This window comes from Artemia sp. Qi Xiang Cuo, chromosome 3, assembly GCF_049724085.1.
Source record: "Artemia sp. Qi Xiang Cuo chromosome 3, ASM4972408v1, whole genome shotgun sequence".
Taxonomy (NCBI): Eukaryota; Metazoa; Arthropoda; class Branchiopoda; order Anostraca; family Artemiidae; genus Artemia; species Artemia sp. Qi Xiang Cuo.
In genome coordinates this window covers 13,862,164-13,881,571 of record NC_142796.1, presented here as the reverse complement: position 1 = coordinate 13,881,571, position 19,408 = coordinate 13,862,164, and the positions used below count along the sequence as shown (strand labels likewise).

The window sequence follows — 19,408 nt, the reverse complement described above, 5'->3', positions numbered from 1 at the left end:
CCTCTCACGCCCACTATTTCCCCAAACACATCCAATCAAAATTTTGAGATAGCCATATTTTTGAACGTAGTTGAAAGTCCTGGAAATTCGGTCTTTGAGGATGACAACCACCCTAACAGACATTAGGGTAAGGGTTGTAATTTATGCCCTGGGGGCATAGAAGGTGTTTATAGAAAGCGTTGTCGTTTCCAAAAGGGCTCATTCGATTGGAAATTGAAAGGCCTAGTGCCCTTTTTAATAGTCGAAAGTGATTGGAAGGCTTGACATTTTTATAGTAAAGATTGAAGTGGGTATAATGTATTATTTTTTGTTGCTGTTGTTGCTTAGGCCAGGGGACTTCGTATCGAAGGAGTTGTCGTGGGAACTTTGAAAAGGGCTCATTCGATTGAAAATAGAAAGGGCTGATGCCCTTTTTAATAGTCGAAAGTGATTTGAGGGCAGCTAATCCCCCTTTCACTACCACCCTCCCACGCCCACCCTTCCAAGCCCACCCTCCCACGCCCAAGCCAACCCTCCAATTTCTGCTCTTAAAATTTAACCAAATCAAAATAGCTTAAGTGTATCCAAGCTATCAAAGAAAGTAAACAGATTTTTTGCGAAAGTTATCAAGTTTTCCATTTCAGGTAAACTAGAGGAGGTATGAAACTAAATTAAACAGTACTATTTGTGTAACAAAAATTGCACTTTACTGAAAAAACACAAATGAATGTGCATTGTCAGTTTAATATACATATACTGATATTTATTAATCAAAATGTTAATATTGTTTGATTTATTAAAGTTATAAAAGTAAAAACATTTGTATTTTTTCAGTAAAGTGCAAATATTGTTCTTGAATTGGGAAGGCATAGGGGTTTTGCGCCCAACTTATGTTAATTTCTGCTCGTTTTGAGTTTGACTTCGTTAATTATTGTAATATCTGTTCGTTTCGGGTTTCATTTATTTATCGATGCTGATTTGTGGTAGTTTCACGCTTGGTAGATTATTTGATTTTATTTTTGCTCGTTTTTTTTAATAAAGTTCTTTACTTTTCTTTGAAAAACTTATTTTTTGGAAAAAGTTTTTTTTTAATTAATTTACAGTTAAGGAAGGGGGCAGTATCCAAAATCTTGTGTTTAGTAAAACTATGTTCGTCTTGAACAAATTTAGAAAGAGCTAATAAATTAAACTGAATATTTGATGTATAATGATATTAATTGGTAAAAGCTCATCTCTTCAAAATTTTACTATACTTTTAATGTTTATTTTCAATATTAAGTACAAAAGAAAATATTTGTAATAAAATTGGTTTTCAGTAAAGCGCCAATGACGCTGTAGGTTTTAGACCTTTACAGTGAGAGAAGGAGGCGATACCCAAACTCTTGTTTGTAGTGATTTTTGTTCGTTTCAAGCTTGATTTGCATATTCAATTTAAGCATTACATATTACTTGATGCTCAATTAAGCATTACTTGTTGCTATGATTGTCCTATTTAATTTATGTTCGTTTTGGGTTTCATTTATTCTTTAATAGTAATTTCTGGTCGTTTTGAGTTTGAATTTTAACAGGTATTTGTATCTCCTGAGTTTACGTTTAAAATGTCCTTTACTTTTCTTTGAAAATCTTATTTTTCGGAAAGCTTTTTTTAATTAATTAAGAGAGAAATGTCCACAAGTCGTTTGCAAAGATGTTTTCCGAGTATGGAAATTTTTCAATTCTCTTTGGTAATTGAAAGCTGGAAAGCTGAATTTAAACGAAAGCTTCAGAAAAGTTTTATATTATGTTAAAAAAAGTTGCGTTAGAGAAAAAAAAGACAAAATAAAAGGCATTACAGGGGCGTCAAACTCAATTTCAAAGACACTATATTTACCATAAGAATGCGTTAGCAGTCAGGAGTTTTATCTAACATCTATTATATAAAACAATTAAAGTCACTCATTAGGCACAGATGTTCAAAGCACAATTTATATAATTAGCAGTATGGTCTTTCCCTATCTCACCCATTATAAAACCCGGACCGAGGTGCAAGTGCTCCAGAGAACCCATAAACATAAGCGACATAAAATCTTTTCACGGGTAGACAAGTCAGATCTCTCTAGAACGCGAAACTTGGCTTCAACGTTGGAACACTAATTTTGAAGAAACTAATTTTAAATTAATTTATCCCAATACATACATGAAAATCGGTAATTAGTAGTGGAATGTTATTATTAGATGTTTTTAGGAATTAAAAATAGGTTTCGAAGTCACAAGTTGGTTTCAAAGGCATTTTGAGAAAGTTTCTGCCAAAATACGTGTTCCAGGGTAATTGGACCGCTGATGGCAGATCAAATGAGAGGAGCTGTTTGTACGCGCCGATATAAATGTATATATATATATATATATATATATATATATATATATATATATATATATATATATATATATATATATATATATATATATATATATATATATATATATATATATATATATATATATATATATATATATATATATATATATACATATATATATATATATATATATATATATATATATATATATATATATATATATATATATATATATATATATATATATATATATATATATATATATATATATATATATATATATATATATATATATATATATATATATATATATATGTTGCAACGGCCGTAGAGGTACCTGCCGGGTCCTTTGACCCTTAAATTGCAGGGAATAGGTAGCGGGGCTCTACGCTTCCCTCGTTTTTCCTCGGCGTAAAAGACCCGATGTTATAGCCCGCATGAGCGCATCCACGAACATAACCACTAATGATGGCAGGTGATAAACTTGTCCTTAACTCGCTACTGAATTTTGTTTCTCGTGCTTTGAAATCTGGTAATCGGCCTGATGAGATTGCGAAAACAGCGGCAGAATTTTTCAAGAAAGATGAAATCCAAGTGGCGAAAGAATTAATATGGAGGGATTTTGCTATTAGTACTCGTATGAGCATGAAAGTTATTATGACTGACAATATCTCTAACATTCTGAAATTGCTCAAATATTGCGACGAAAAGAAAATTGACCTCCCAAAATACGTCATTTATGAGCCAGATGAAGTACCCATTGCTCCTGGGGAAGTAAGCGCTGTTATTACTAAGACAGTAAACGAAATGTGTTCCAAGCTAGATAGTTTTATCGAGCGTAATCGTCCCCCTGCTCAGTGGCCGCTCAGCGGATCTGGATCCTCGTTTCAGGGGCAGTCCCCCACACCCCAGCCGACCTACACAGTTGTTCTAAAGAACCCCCCGCAAGACTTGAGGAACCCAGAAATGAGAAAGGAATACTTGGATAAGGTATGCGGTGACAATTCCTCTAGTATTGTTGAACTGCGAGCGTTGAAAAGTGGGTGGCGTGTGGTACTAGCGGATAAGAAGTCTGCCAATGCAGTTGCACAGGCGTTATGTGCTAACGATAGATCTGTTGAGGCAAAAGTGAAACAACCATATTTCTACGGAATAGCACGTCACGTTTCTACAGATATGAGCGATGAAGAACTCTGCGAGATTATTCCGAACTGTTTGAGAGCTTTGCAGTTGGGTAATTCTAAGTCATTCAAACTTCAGTTTTCTTCGAAAGTGGACCTTGAAAATGCCATCAAATCACCCCCAGTGATTCATTACGAACGCATCCCAATCTCTGAATATCTGTTTCTTCCAATGAGATGTTTCAATTGTCAAGCATTTGGTCACGCGGCCAAATTCTGAAAAAACTAAGCCAAGTGTTCTAGATGTGGGGATAACCACAGTAGCACTAAGGACAACCCTTGCAGCAAACCGATCAAATGTGCACTCTGTGGTTCGGACAAGCACCCTTGTTACAGTTTCAGCTGTCCGGAAGCGCAAAAGTTACTTGCAGTTAAGAAATGAATCGCGAATTAAGACTGATTACTTGGAACATTAACGGAAATGTAATCAACAAACTGCCTATTCTCGAAAACCTAATTCGCAATCATAACATTGTATGTCTCCAAGAACATTTCCTGATTTATGAAGGGACTGAACTTTTAAATATCGGTGATTCAATCGATATTTTTGCTGTTGGTGCAAAATCAAGTGGTAGTGGCCGGCCGTCAGGTGGTATCGCAATCCTTGCTTCAAAGTCTTTACGCGCGACAGTTTTCCAAGTTTCCGATAATTTTATTTCGATTAAGGTTGAACGGACAATAATCTTCTCAGTTTGTATGCCTACGGACTACAAATCATCTAGATCATATTCCAAGTTCGTTTGTGCTTGTCGGAAATTAGCAAACGCTACTGCACATTGTCGCACCCAAGATTTGTCGTACATTGTTGCCGGAGATATGAATTGTGATTTGTTGAATCCAGAAAGCCCTAGATCCCAAGTACTCTCGACTACATGCGCTGGTCTAAATATAATAGAAAATGATCTCGATTTCACGTATGTACATAACTCTGGGGCAACTTCATCTCTTGATTTTATAATGTGTTCTCATCAACCAGTTCCCCTTTGCCAGTCCCATGTGGATACGTCTATCAGCGCATCTGACTACTTAGCAGTTAGTTATGTTTTCCCACCTAGTACATCTTCGAACTACAACCCTGATCTACCCAGTGGAAGAAAATGGCACCAGAAAGTTATGTGGGATAAAATTAATACCCCTTTGTACCAGAAGGTATGTGACGATATTTTAGCAAGAATTCACGTCCCTTACAATCTACTTCATAAATCTTCTTCAGTTGCAGCAAGTGATAATTAAGTACTGATCAATATATACTGTAGCGAAATAGTTCATGCCCTGCAGTGTGCGGAAAAGGCTGCAGTACCAATTTGTCGTGTTCGGATTGGCTCGGAAATACCCCACTGGTCCGATAATTTGGATCTTGTAAATGCGTGTGCGGACGCGATATTCTGGTTAAGAATGTGGATAGATAATGACCGACCAAGGCATGGTATAGTGAACTCCATCCAATTATATACTAAGCGAAGATTTGCAAAAACCCTCGCTATACATCGTGCTCTGATTATTGAATCTGATAGTAAATAGATAAAGCAAGAACTCGATCGCATGTGGAAATTCCTAAAAAAGAAGAAACGTAAAGAATCAGTTGATGTTCTGCCCAGTGAGAGTGAGTGGGTTAAATATTTTACGCATGAGTTCTCATCGCCTAATTATGATCTGGAAAATAAATTTTCTATTGAGGTTGATGCGAGTCTTGCGGAATGTGAACGGGAAGTTGGTTTTGTTGTTTCTAAGTCGTCAGTCAGTGAGGCACTCTTGAAACTGAAGAAGAAGTTGTCGAGGGGGCAGATAACCTGTGCGGATTGCATCTGCAAGCGGGAAGTCAGAACCTTGTCGAGCACCTTTGTCTCCTGTACCAAATGATTTTTAAAGCTGGGGTTGTTCCAGACCTATTCTGCACGGGGGTAATTACTCCTGTATTAAAGAAGGGACAAGACGGGGGGCAGTGTTCTTCTTACCGCCCGATAACTGTCGCGCCTATACTGTGCAAGTTATTTGAATTGCTTGTTGTAAATAGGCTTAGTGCTGTACGCAACACGCCAGATAACCAATTTGGTTTCAAGAAGAAAATGAGTAGAGAACACGCGCATTATTTGATTGCTAATTTATTGATTGACACCGATGATTCAAATGAGACTTTGTATTTTGCCGGTCAAGATGTCAACCGCGCGTTTGACTCCGGTTTGCACCCTCAGATATTGTTGTCGGCCTGAAAACGTGGCGTGGATAAGTCTATTATACGCGCACTGAGGAATATGTATAGTAATTTAAAAGCGCGTGTAAATATACCTTGTGTTAATGCTTTAACCCTATCTTCTAGTCTTAAACCCGTAGAGAAGGGAATACGCCAAGGAACACTTACTTCACCACCGCTTTTCAATAATGGTATTATTTCATCGCAAGAACTGGTTCAGTGTACATGTATCTTTAGAGGTCTCAATGTTTTGCTGATCGATTATGCCGACGACATTTTGAACGCGAGTAGAACACTTATAGGCATCGAAGAGACTTTCCGTGCTTTGAGTAAGGAGTATGGTGACATAGGTCTTTCTTTCAATCCCCAGAAGACTGAAGTTCTCGTATTTAATAGCCTCGTTAAAGATAGTGTACCAGTTGATGTTATTTTCGGTATTTATACGATTAAGTCTTCGTCTAAGATTATGTACCTCGGCCTTCCAATTTGTAGCGATCTTAAAGAAACCCATGATTGCCTTGTTTCGTTGTTCGCTGTAAAGACGCGCAGAGCTTATGGAATTCTCGTTTCAATGAAGTGCCACTTTAACCGTTTTCTACTTGCAAGAGTGTATAATGCTTTTGTTTTGTCATATGTCCTAGCCTTATCTCCGCTTTGGAAAATTTTTACCTTGTCTCATCACCGCAATATTCGGTCTATTTTATAAAGATACGTTACGCATCTGTTTTGTCTTCCGGCTTGCATGAGGAAATAAAATGCATCTGTGAAGCATTGTATAGCCGAACTACTTATTGTTTTCCTGAATCTCCGTGCTTAACTTGCAAAGGCATTTGAACCAAGCCCCTCTTCCTTATATGTGGCAATAACTTAAATTTGTCTTTTTTGTTTGTCGTAGGAATGTTCTTAATCTTGTTTTTCTGTAGTTGAGTTTTCTTCGGATGTTTTGTTGTTATTTGATGTTACTTTTTTTTTCTTTTCTTGTACTCCATTTACAACATTTTGTATGTTTAATAATGGGTAATAAAATAATAATAGTAATAATATATATATATATATATATATATATATATATATATATATATATATATATATATATATATATATATATAATTAGTTCAGATGTTTATAGGAATTACAAGTAGGTTTCGAAGTCGTTAGAACACAAGTCCTAAAATTGGTCTCAATCAGGAACCCTTATCGCTATCTAAATTCACAAAGTGCAAAGATTTTCAAACAAAGGTGTTTATTGTTTAAAGTTCAGGAAAGGTCTGCCCATTTCATACGAAAACATTGATTGAAAACGAAACTAGTCTTATCTCGGCTCTCCGCCAAAACAGGTAACTAGACTTTTCAAGTATCACAGGAACTACAATCTGAGAAAATAAATATCCCGACGTGAAAAAAAAATTGATAACCCAGCCAGGGGTGGACCCAGAGGGGGGGGGGTGAGGGGTACCCCCTAACGTATTCTAATGTAGTGTAATGTACCTAATTACTACAATGTTGCAGTAATTAATATTGCTCCTAACTTAAGTTTATTGCATCCACGTATTTTGCGCCCCCCCCCCTTAAAAAATATTGTATCCACCCCTGAAACCATGACATCTATTCTACCAGTTATTAGAAGAAAAAAAATCCTTATTTTCACAAATTTCGTCAACCACCCGCCCCCTTTTTTTTTTATAAAATCCTACAAAGGCCAATCAGTTGAGTCCACTGTATATAAATAATAGATTGCCATAATTTGTATATAAATTAAGTCATACCGTGAGATGGGACAGTTGCAAACAACTTGGCCGGTTCACCTAGTTTTTTTCTGCTTTCGCAATTACGAATAATGCACTTTCTAACCATTTCTCATTGATTGACGCAAACACACTAATCCATAAGTGCACAAATAAGTGGGAGGAGCTTTTTGTTCGCACCGAGAATGAAGAGCCAGAAATCATCTGCGGTAAACTTACTGCTAATTATATAAACTGTAGTTCAAAGACTATTGAATGTAAATGCCATGAGTGTTCATACTATTCATAATGGAAACAGTGTTTCAAAAAAGGTTTCAGAGACGTTTTGAACTGTTTCTTTCATTTTAATGTGTTATTGATGCTTCAAAACTGAATTTATTCAGACAGAATGGCTAAGATGAACATTTCCTTATACCTCATCGTTAAGACAGCTCTAGAAATACAGATATACCCAGGTGTCTCTGATTACCAGAAGGATCAGCAAAGGCAAAATAAATTAGGAACGTGTTTTCAAGAGCTGTGCAACCTCTACCGTCCACCTCCTTTAAATTGTACAATCCTTCCAGCTCCTTTAAATTGTTTGTGAATTTGTTTACAGCAACTGCTGATGTTCACAAGCATCAGACGAGATACGTAGGTGAGACAGAAGGCTCGTTAGAGTGTATAGAAGGCCTGCTTCCTCTGTTCACCATGTTCTTCAAGCTTTGTGGTCTTAGGTACCGTTATGTGTTTGCGATGAGATTGAAAGTTCTGATATCTATGAGCGATCGAGGCACGGTTGCCTGCTGCCGTATTCATTCGATTTTTTTCTCAAATATTTATCTGTATTTCTTAATTTTTGTTATTATGAAAACCCAAATATATTGGCGTTAAAATGCGTCTTTTTGGAGAAGAATTACAATCCTAGATTACTGGGATTCCACTTTTTTTGTTAATTTTTTTTCTATTAAACCAAAAAGAGGAACAGAAAAAATAAAAGTGGTAACAAAGGTAACTATGCCAATTGGATTTGAAAACTTAAAGAAAAAATATCTAGCAGGACTGTCTCAAAAACTCCAAAGTAACGTATGTATATGTGCTTTTACAAGGATCTTACATTAGATTTTGTTCAACATTCACACAATAAGAAACTGATCATCTTGATAAAAAACATGAATCTACAAGTGTGACGATTTGTGTATTTGTAAACAACGGTAAAAGAAGTAATGATTGACAGGAGGGGCCATGTTCCACCACCCGGTCAGGTCTATTTCACAATTTTTAGTATTTTTTTTTCATTTAAGTTGCAAGCTAAAAGATGAAAACCAACAATTTGATCAGACGTAAGATTCTAAAACAAACAAAGTTGTGCCATTGCCGGGGTAAGATTGTAGAATCAGCACAAGAAAAAAAAATAGGACAAATAAAAGTGGAAAACAGGAGAAGTTTACCAACAAATATGGCAAATATGGCAAATAGTAACTTTCTAATTAGTGGAAGCAAATAAATTACCAAGTTTGAAATAAGTTAAATTTATATGGAAAGAGTTTGATTCTTTAACCAAGGCTGTGCTCGATTTGGAATCTGTGATCCCAGGAATAGTAAGGAAACATAGTTTGCAATTCTTCTCATATAATTTGTGTTGAAGAATAGATTTATTTAATTAGAGTTGCCCTATAACGTTATTACTAATTTATACTCTTTGCTTGGAAGCAAAGTAGCGCTATCTATAATAATTCTTAATGGCGGATTTGAGAGTGCGTTCATATTATGATATATATATATACAGAGTCTTTGAATAGCGAATTTTACCTACAATTAAGTGAAGATCTGATGCTGGAGTTAGGAAACGTCTTCAGGTAAAAAAAAAAGGGTAAAAATCGGCGTGTGTATATTCTTCTGAATAAGTGAAGTCCTGTGGACTGCTTAGATCGCTTGGGACCAAGCAGAAGAGGGGAGAGAACCTGCCGGAAGCGCCGTATTGGTACCTGCCGGTTAATTAGCCTTAAATTGCAGGGAACAGGTGAGCAGGTCTCGACGCTTCCCTTGCTCCCGGTGATCGACGTACGCTCCGAGCATTCATTCCTTGTACATCTGACAAAGATACTGTCAGTAAATGGCTGGTGACCCTTGTCCCAGATGCAAAAAGAACGTAACACGAGCTCAGGGCGGACTCCAATGCCGTACCTGCACGAAATGGTTTCACTTTCCCTGTGTATCAGGCACGTACAGCAAAGAAGCAGAAAAATCGTCTGGAAAGTGGCAATGTACTCGATGCAAGGAAGCTGCCAACACACCCAAAACAGCAGCAGTGGGAACACCGAACAGCCAAAAACAACAAAACCTAGGGAATCCAAAAGCCAGAGGAGAAAACTGCAACGCCCCGTCTTCGGACCAAACCCCGCCTCCAGTCAACGACGAACCCCTGATTATCAGGGAAAGTAGGCCCATGCAAGTTCGAGGACCTCACAATGCACCCCTTCCTAAGGCCTCTGCCCCAAATGCTACTCCTAACGGAACTGAGTCACACAGCGAAACTTGCAACTATTGTCATACCCAGGCCGAAGCCAGTACATCTTTTTGCTGTTTTTTCTGCAATGAGTGGGAGCATGCCTCCTGCCGCGGGATCCACTCCGATATTGTCCTGGCGATAAAACTCCATGACCCACAGTTAAGCCTCTTCAGATACGAGTGTTCGTCCTGCTCCAAGCGAAAGGTAGCTCAACTGCAACTGCAAGTCAGACTCCTAACGGATTGCAGAATACCTGAACAGCGAAATCAAAATCCATTCCCAGGCGATCAAGCACTGTAATCCCGTGTAGCACAACATGGAACCACAGACTCTAGACAAAATACACCCAGCCCAGCGCCTTCCGCAAACACTCCCGTTGAAACCCTCCTACGAGCAGAAAAAGAAAAACAGCTGCGAGAAGCAAAGCGATTCAATATAGTTATATCAGGGGTCCCAGAGTCTGAAACTCCAGACGCACAGATAGCTCTTGGCCTTTGCTGAACCAACGATTTGGGAGCTACCCTGGAAACGGGGGATATAGTGGAGACTAGGCGCCTTGGAAGACCACGCGACAACGGCAGACCAAGAAAACTACTCGTCAAGCTCAGAGAAGACACTTCAACCTTTGTGAAACGAAATAACATCCTGAAAAACGCTCGGAACCTGAGAACCTCTGATGACGCCTTCACCCGCCGCGAAATCTACATAGGCCCTGATCTCACCCCACTCCAGCTCCAGTCTCAGGCCGAGACAAGAAGGCTCAAGAGAGCCCAAAGCTCTGCCCATAACCGGAATGAGGAGGCCTCCTCAGGTCAAGGGCTACAATAGCAACAAAAGACAAGAATACCAACTCGACCTCCTAAAACTCAGCAAAGCAACCCTTTTGACCTCCCAAGAGTCATGCTTGTTAACGCCCAGTCACTCTGCAACAAAATCACAGAACTTAGCGTTCGACTGAAATGTGAGAGGGTTGAGGTATGCTGTGTCACAGAAACTTGGTCCGCTACCCCATCGACTGCTAGTATTCCAGGCTATGACCTTTACACAAAAAATCGCACGGATAAAGATGGCAACGTTATAACACATGGCGGTGGAGTGGGGGTTTACATAAATGCAGATATCGAACACGAAGTTTTGACATTCGCTGAACACACAGATACCTATGAGCTGCTCTGGGTGAAAATCAAACGCAAAGTACTGCCAAGAGCGTTTTCGTCAATAACTTTCGGAGTCCTCTATTTTCCACCGCGAGCCGCTTACCGCAAAACCCTAATCAACCACCTCCAAAAGTCTATCGACGATATTCGATGCATGTATCCTAATAGCGGTATAGTATTGCTTGGCGACTTTAATGATCTGGACAGGCACTGGATCAGTCAATCTCTTGATCTGAAGCAGGTAGTAAAAATTCTTACTACGGAAAAATCAACTATCGACCTCATCTTCACAGATGTGGGAGAATTCTACCACGATCCCGAATCGAGCCCCAGCCTCGGAAGGAGCGCACATTTCTCTGTACTGTGGAAGCCCAAAGGAACCAAGCCAACGGCTACCAAGGAAACATTCGTCTGCCGACCTCTGACTACACCAGGAAAAGAAGAATTCTCTAAATGGTGCGTAAATAAAAACTGGTCCCAACTGTACAGATTATCTGACGTTAACCAGATGGTTGGACTCTTAAATTCCGAGATAACCAGCGCTTACCACTCATGCTTCCCAGAGAAACGTGTCAAACGCTCTTCTACGGACAAACCATGGGTCACACAAGAAATCAAGAAACTCATCAGGAAGCGTAATAAACTGCACGCCTCAGGCAACAGAGAGCGCTGGAAAAAAATGAGGAACACCGTGGTGTACGAATGTAGGAAAGCTGAGAAAGCATATGGGGAAAAGCTCTCTAAAACAGTAAACTCCGACTCCCGCTCATTCCACAAGACAGTTAGAGATTTAATAAGCCCCCAGCGCCCGACGACCTTTCACATACAAAAAGATAAAGGTGAACAGGTCACTGCAAATGATCTCAATGAGTGGTTTGCCAAAATCTGCAGATCCAACCCTCCAGCCGAAACAAGTGCATTCAGCGCCAAGATATCTGAGATTCCAGTCGTTCTGCCTATTGAAGTGTGCAGGGTCCTAGAAAAGATTCCTGCGCGGAAAGCCACTCACCCAGCGGATCCACCGTCAATTTTGTTCAATGAAAACGCTCCTTACCTATCAGAGCCTATAGCTGCCATCATCAACCAGTCACTGATAACAGGGACGTTTCCTGAGCCGCTCAAGGAGGCAGTCGTAATCCCTGTTCCCAAAGTCACAAACCCCAAAGAACTTGGAGACCTCCGACCAATCTCACTCACGCCGCTACTCTCGAAAGTATTCGAAACTTTCATAAACAGATGGCTTCTGGAGGAACTCAGCGAAGTAATTGACTCCCGGCAGTATGGCTTCCAAAGAGGGTGCAGTACAAGTCACTACCTTATCCAGATCGTCGAGACTATCCTAAGTCACCTAGAAGTTGACGGGGCATTTGTCGACCTCCTTCAAGGGGACGTCAGGAAAGCGTTCGATACGTCTAGCCACGAGGAGATTCTACAGTCCATGACCAATTTTCACGAATTCCTGAGAAAGATAGTAGAAAGCTTCCTTTCAAAACGGAAGCAAAAAACAAGGTACAAAGGCGAACTGTCAGACTCTACAGACCTTACATGTGGAATTCCTCAAGGAACAAAAATAGGTCCGACCCTTTTCCTGTTGCTTTGCAACACGATAGCTAAATGGCACAGAGACAGAGCGAAGTTCGCAGACGACCTAACAATGATGCTGCTACAAAGACTGTGTGAAATCCTTAACCTAGAAGAAATGGTCGTGAAGCTCGAACGGGACTACCTAGAAAGAAAACTCAGCATCAACAGGACCAAGTCGGCAATAATGAGAATTTCCTTCTTAAAGCACAGCGTACCGGCCTTGCCTGACGTCGGCATACCGGCAGTTCACAAAATGAAGATCCTGGGTTTTATCTTCAATGATAAACTGACTTGGGAGGACCACTTAAATCACTTGCTGTCCCAGGCTATGCCTCTGCTTAGGTCCCTGACAAAGCTACGTCGCTTTCAAATCAGCAAAAATGCCCTGGTCACCTACTATAGGAGCCACATGCGACCGATCCTAGAATATGCCTGCCCTGTCTGGCATCCTGGTCTCACAAAAGAGCAGAGCAATAAGCTCGAAACAATTCAAAAGAGAGCCTTGCGTATCATTCTAGGAGACAGCCAATTGCCCTATGAGGAATGTCTGGCGAAGCTAGAACTCACAACACTTGAACAAAGAAGACACGAGCTCCTCATGAGCTTTGGCCAGTCCATCTTGACTTCCCCCAAACACCGCGACCTTCTCCCACCTGATATCAGACAAGATAACCGACCAAAGACCCGCCACACAAACCAACTACAACCAAGCAATCCAAGTGCCACGAAACGCTACAAAAATTCATTCCGACAATACTTCACTGAAAATTACAACAAATAGTTTTCATAACTTTTTTGTAAATGCGACTATTTATCCGTTTTGTGATATTTCGTATTAAATTATCTATCTAAATAGGGCAAATAAAAGGGCAAACAAATAGGGGCAAATAAAAGTGGAAAACAGGAGAAATTTACCAACACGAGAAATCGTTCTTACACCTTTTTGACGTACAATTCATCAAACTGTTAACCTCAGGGAAGAAATATATATCATTGTAGAAAATAGAAGATTAATAAATCAATATATCAATAAACTTATGACCTGACCTCGGAAAATAGCTGAAATCAAAGTGATTTATCATCCACCCCTTCAGTTTTCAGAAAACCAGTCATTCATAATAGAAAAAATCTCTTCCTATAATGAGAAGTATGTTTAGTTGAAAAATTTCTGTTTAAATTCAAATTACATATGTTTATACAATTTTTTTTATTATATTACTAAAATAAAAATTACTTAATAGCTATTCAAACTATAAAACGATAGTATGTACATTTAGAGAAGTGGTTCCCGATGTTTCGATTGCCACTTGGAAATTCCCTGCTATAATTGTGTCCAGGGACGAATCCAGGATTTTGTCGGGGGGGGGGGGGGGTTTAAAAAAAAGATTTTTTCGGGGTGGGTGTGTGTACAGAGAAACTTTAAAAATCGCATCAAAAATTGGTTTATATTCATTTTTGTTACGTTTATACGAGTCGGAAAAACATTTCAGGGGAGGGGGTAGGGGCCAAACCTCCTAACCCCCCTGGATCCGGCCTTGATTGTGTCACAATTTTTTAAGCCTTGTGCTTCAGAAATGCAACACATTCTCACCCATTCCTCTTGAAGTATAGGCTAACTTTCGAAGTAAAAAGTAGTATAGAACTGAATCAGTGGTCCATAAAAATGGATTATTTTTGCAAAATTTTGCATTTCCTCTGTCCTTGTTCGTACCAAAAAGCTTCATATTCCTCTCTATTAGATCAGAAAGGGCTTAGATCTTCACTCAGCTATTAAAACTGCAATTCTGTAAATAAGTTTAATTTGGCCAAAAAAAACTAATTTAAAAAATCTTAAATATAAAGACATGCCTTGAAGATTATTTTTTGTCAGTATTTGGGGACTTAAGCAAGACATCTCTTAAGAAAATAAAAAACAATTTTTAATACCTAATGTCGATTAATCGCTAAGGTGTAATTATACAGCAAATAAAAAGTTAGCTCGCACTTTGCCACTCAAAAAGCTTTTGAAATGGGCGCTGTTGCAATGAAGGACGAATGTTTTCTTGCAGCATCATTTAGCACCTTAGCTTTAATTTTGGATTGGACTATAGTTGCGCTAAGAATGCTCTCCTTCTTCCGGGGGAGAGGGGGGAGGCTATATACACCACCTCCTATATTTTTGAATCCCCTCTGGATTTCAAAAAATAGCTTTTTGTGTTTTAATGGGAAATTAGTTATTTGGTATTTTCGTTGGAAATGAGCGATAAAAATCGAAATTACACCTCCCCCCCCCCAAAAAAAAAAATAAACAAAGAAGAATCACAAAATCACTACCAACGTATTTGATCTTTTCAAATTCTGAGAAATATTAGAAATATGACATTAGTTACCTGTTATTAGTTCATAATTATTCATACGCTGACTAATGAAGTTATCCGATAATTAACAACAAGCCCTGTTAACCAATAATATCGTATTCTAATTTAAAATAGAACCTAAAAAATTACCAGCCTTCAGTGAAGCTCTCCGTTAATACAATATTCCACGAGAAAAATATATATTGTATCTTTTATAAGTCTTGGAACTGATTTTAGAAAAAACACATTATTTAAGGTCTGGAGTTCTAACTTCCATTAGAATCTGCCCAACAAATCAGTAGCCTGGTAACTCCCACTACGGAAATAAAAAAAAAGGAAGAATACTCACTGCTTTCCATTTGCATGCGACATTCTTGAGTATCATGAGGGTATAACATGAAGTTCATTGAGCAAGAAAGAGTCAATGTTAGTCTGGAAATAAAAGAACTATTTAATAAATTAAATTAAAGAAATTAATTAATTGATTAAGGACTAAAGGAAGATTTATCATAAGAGCGTAACATGAAGTTCATTGAGCACGAAATATTCATTGTAAATCTGGAAATAAAAGGATTATTTAATTAATTATAGTGAAGGAATTAGTTAACTAATGAATTAAGAACTAAAAGAAAAGTTATCATGAGGCCACAAGATGAAGCTCATTGAGCAAGAAAAAGTCAAAGTTATTCTTTAAATGAAAGATTTATTTGATTAAATGTTGGTTAATTAATTAATTAAGAATTAAAGAAAGGCATATCATGAGGGTATAACAAGAAGTTCATTGAGCAAGAAAGAGTCAAGGTTAGCTTTGAAACAAAAGAATGGATTATTTTCTTTAAAAGAAAAATCTTCATATTCAATATTGGAATATATATTTTATAACGATTACTATTTCATGTGGAATTACCACAGCATAAAGGTAGTTTTGAAACATAAAAATGGACGGCAAGCTATTATATAAATCTCTACCAAAAAGCTTATACCTCCCTCTTAAATGAGAAATCTGAATCGGTTAGTTCAGTGTGTTCTCAACTTTTTTTTTTTTTTTTAGTACTCTTACATCAGTTCAGTTCTTCAAATCCGCCATTTATGTACGAGCATCTATCCATTCCTGATTAATTCATTTATTAATATAAAAATTGGCTGAAGACAGTGTTCTGGAAGAACACTGCTGCAGTCAATGTTCTAAGGATATTAATAAGCACCTTCGAAGGACATCATCCTGGCTGTATATCTGGCCTGTAAGTCTCATTCCCCAAGCTTTTAAAGCCGCAACTGGCAGTAAATCACAGGAGTATTGCTGCATTAGTGTTCTGGCAGGATTTAGTACACAGATTATAAAGGCTCCTACCTACTATGGATTCATCGCTGGATATTTCATTCACCTAACATTCTAAATCAAACGGTTCGTGGTAACGAACTGTAAGTCAGGAGCGACCCGGCTCAATAGTAACCGAAACTCTAAATAACGGAATTTGGGAAAAAATAAAGTTGTGAGACAGAGTCAAACTTTAGCGTAAAGAGCGAGGGGTTGAGGAGAGGGCAGTCCCTTTCATATACGGAATACTTTCTGTTCGTTTTAAGTTTTAATGTCGCTCCTTACTTTCAGGAAAAAAACTTGTTTTTTTAATTTAATTATTCAAAGGCTGTGTCCTGGAAGAGCATGAACTTCAAAGAAATTCTAGAAAGTTCAGTAAAAATCATTCAAAACTAACAGCTTGGCTGCTGGTTAATTATTATAAGTTAATTCATATAGCGCGACAAATTTTCAAACCACTTTTCGAAATTTATACCAAATTGATGTTGAATCTATGGGTCCAAAGTTTTAGATGAATTCTTTGCACCATAGAATATTAAATTCAAGGCTTACTCTTCCTTTCGATTCAATTAGATTCTTCTGGCATTTATATTTAAAAACCTCTAAGTAGGGTTGTTGCTAAGAACGTATCCGGTTTTCTTAGGAGCGGGGCTTGCAAAAAAACTTTAAAAAACGCATCAAAAATGTCTTTGTATGTAAAGCAGATAACCAAGACCACTAAATGAGTTTTTGGCTAAATGTATCTATGAGTGCATTTAGATATAACCCATCGTACGAAAAGGAAAATGATGTAGTATAACAAAAAAAAAGAAAAAAAAAACAGCACTCAAAAACAACAACAAACATTAGTCCTAAAAATTAAAAACGATATTTTGCCATTCATTGCCAGTTTGCTTACTGGATATTTGGGCGTCAAGCTCATATAGCTTAGCTTATGGATCAGACAAATTGTATTTCCTCATGAGGTACGTGTTACGGGTCCATGGGGGACTCTCAACAGAAACTTAGCATGTCTACAAAATACACACTTCATTTTCAGACGATCAGATTGACTAAATATTCGGTAAAATGCAACAAAATACAAAATATTTGGCATGACTACACTATCATAAACCTTCGCTTGAAGGTTTCTATTTAAGTGGAATTTCAAACTAATTATCCTACCATAAGAACGACGGATTTTACTCTCCATATTTTCTAATATTAGTAATTTAGTTTTCTGAAGATTTTTAACAATTGAGAGACCAAGATAAGTCAACTTATCATAAGGCTTAACTTCAGTAACATTCAAATCTATAGTTACATTATCACCTCTAGTCACACCTAACTCATTGAACAAAATTACACACTTTGTTGCCTTTAGGGATAAGAGAATTTCACGATAATTTTCAGAAATTAAAAAAAAAAAAAAATTTTATAACCCACCAGTGGTCCTGCTAACATTGATAGCATCATTTGCATAACAAAATGTCAATAAATCAATACCTTTGTAAATGCACTAGGAAGAGACATCGAGAAATAATCGAGCCCTATTTAACCCCAATGCTAATTGGCATTTCATTAGTCAAAATATCATTTCCAGGAATCTTGATAAAAGCTTTCATACGGCGGTACATGTAAAGAATATGTCTAACTAAATCTGACGATACTCCACGGTTCAAAGGATCATTCATTACTCGGGGATGAATACTGAATAAAAAATTCCAAGGGTTAGGCTCCCATCCCACTCATCAGCATCAATGAATAAATTACATAAGCACCTTAGAGCATGGAAACATCCAAGCTTGGGTTGGAATCCAAACTAGTAGGGAGCCGTGTAAAAAGTAGAACGTAGACAATCAACTATAAGCAGTTCAAGAACCTTAGGAAATACTCATGAAACAGTAATAGGTTTTCAAGCCGAACACTCATATGATATCCTTGCATTTCTTAAGGATTTAGTCAGGGATCCAGCCAACGAAATTCTAACATCACAGGCTTCAACGAGATAAAGAAGGCTGGAGGAATTTATCAGGGGCAGAATTTGCTGCTGAAAGCGAATATAGCCGGCAGCAAAACAAATGTTGTGTGTCGAAAGAAATATCACATAATTTACATAATCGATCATGCATCAGCTATATTTTTTTATTTTTCGACATAGATGAGAGGTTTGGATTTAGAATGTGAAACAGAATAAGATACGGAGAGAAAAAGGAAAAAAAAATGATGAGCACAATCGGATATAGCTTCCTAACTTCACATTATTAAAACATACCTAAGTGGTGACACCAGAACCTGACTTTCCTGTACTTGCATTAGAGTTATGTTAAAAAGGGAGGAACAGAGCAATTGGGGCTGCACAGGAAGGTAACAACACCTTTGCAACTCCATTCTGTTGGTGGCCGGCCTCAAAACAGAAGCCACTTGGAATAAATTGAGTGCACAGATATTGAATCCTAGCCTAAACAGAAGTAGGCCCTAAATAAAATAATTAGCTGCAGAAACAGACCTTTTGATGAAAAAAAAAGAAAGAAAAAGAATCTAAAAAAATGACCACAAATTACGCATATGTTATACTCCTTCGGGCGAAATATAATACTTTCGAGCACAAGCACACGAAACATCACAAAATAAAGGAAGGTATTTACAGGTCTTGGTGCATTTTTTGCTACACTCACAAAAGAGTCATGAATTATTTGATGGAAGCGAGGAACGCCCGAAACAAAGGGAACAAAATCTTTTCCAGAAAAATACCATCCATAGCTCAAATGGCCTGGCAGACATGGTCTTGCAATCAATGAGGCATTTCAGATTGCAAGCTTAGTAAGAACGCTTACAATGTTCCGCAAACGCCCTCTCTGTATAAGGCGACGCTTTTATAAGTGTACTCGTAAATCACTGAGGGAAAATTTATTAGGATCCCTTACATAAGCGCTGATTATCAGCTCTCTGGTTTCCGTGAAGGTTTCGTCTCTCAATTTCTTTACTGCACACTGAATCTCCATGTACAGACCGCTCTTCTTGACGGACACTAAGAATGTTCGTTTTACTTTGAAGAAAAAGTAACTCGTTTTGTCACACCCCGAAATGCAGTAAATGAACGACAGGAAG

General features: G+C 37.9%; 1 protein-coding gene across 1 annotated transcript in view; it reads right to left on the bottom strand.

The window, feature by feature from the left end:
• The window catches only part of LOC148953789 (glycine receptor subunit alpha-2-like), a 222,983-nt gene that overhangs the window by 103,803 nt on the left and 99,772 nt on the right, over positions 1 to 19,408 (bottom strand). The window contains exon 5 of the mRNA XM_089085900.1: positions 15,350 to 15,432. Within this exon, the coding sequence (XP_088942026.1) occupies positions 15,350 to 15,432 (83 nt within the window). The remainder of the gene's footprint in view (positions 1 to 15,349; positions 15,433 to 19,408) is intronic.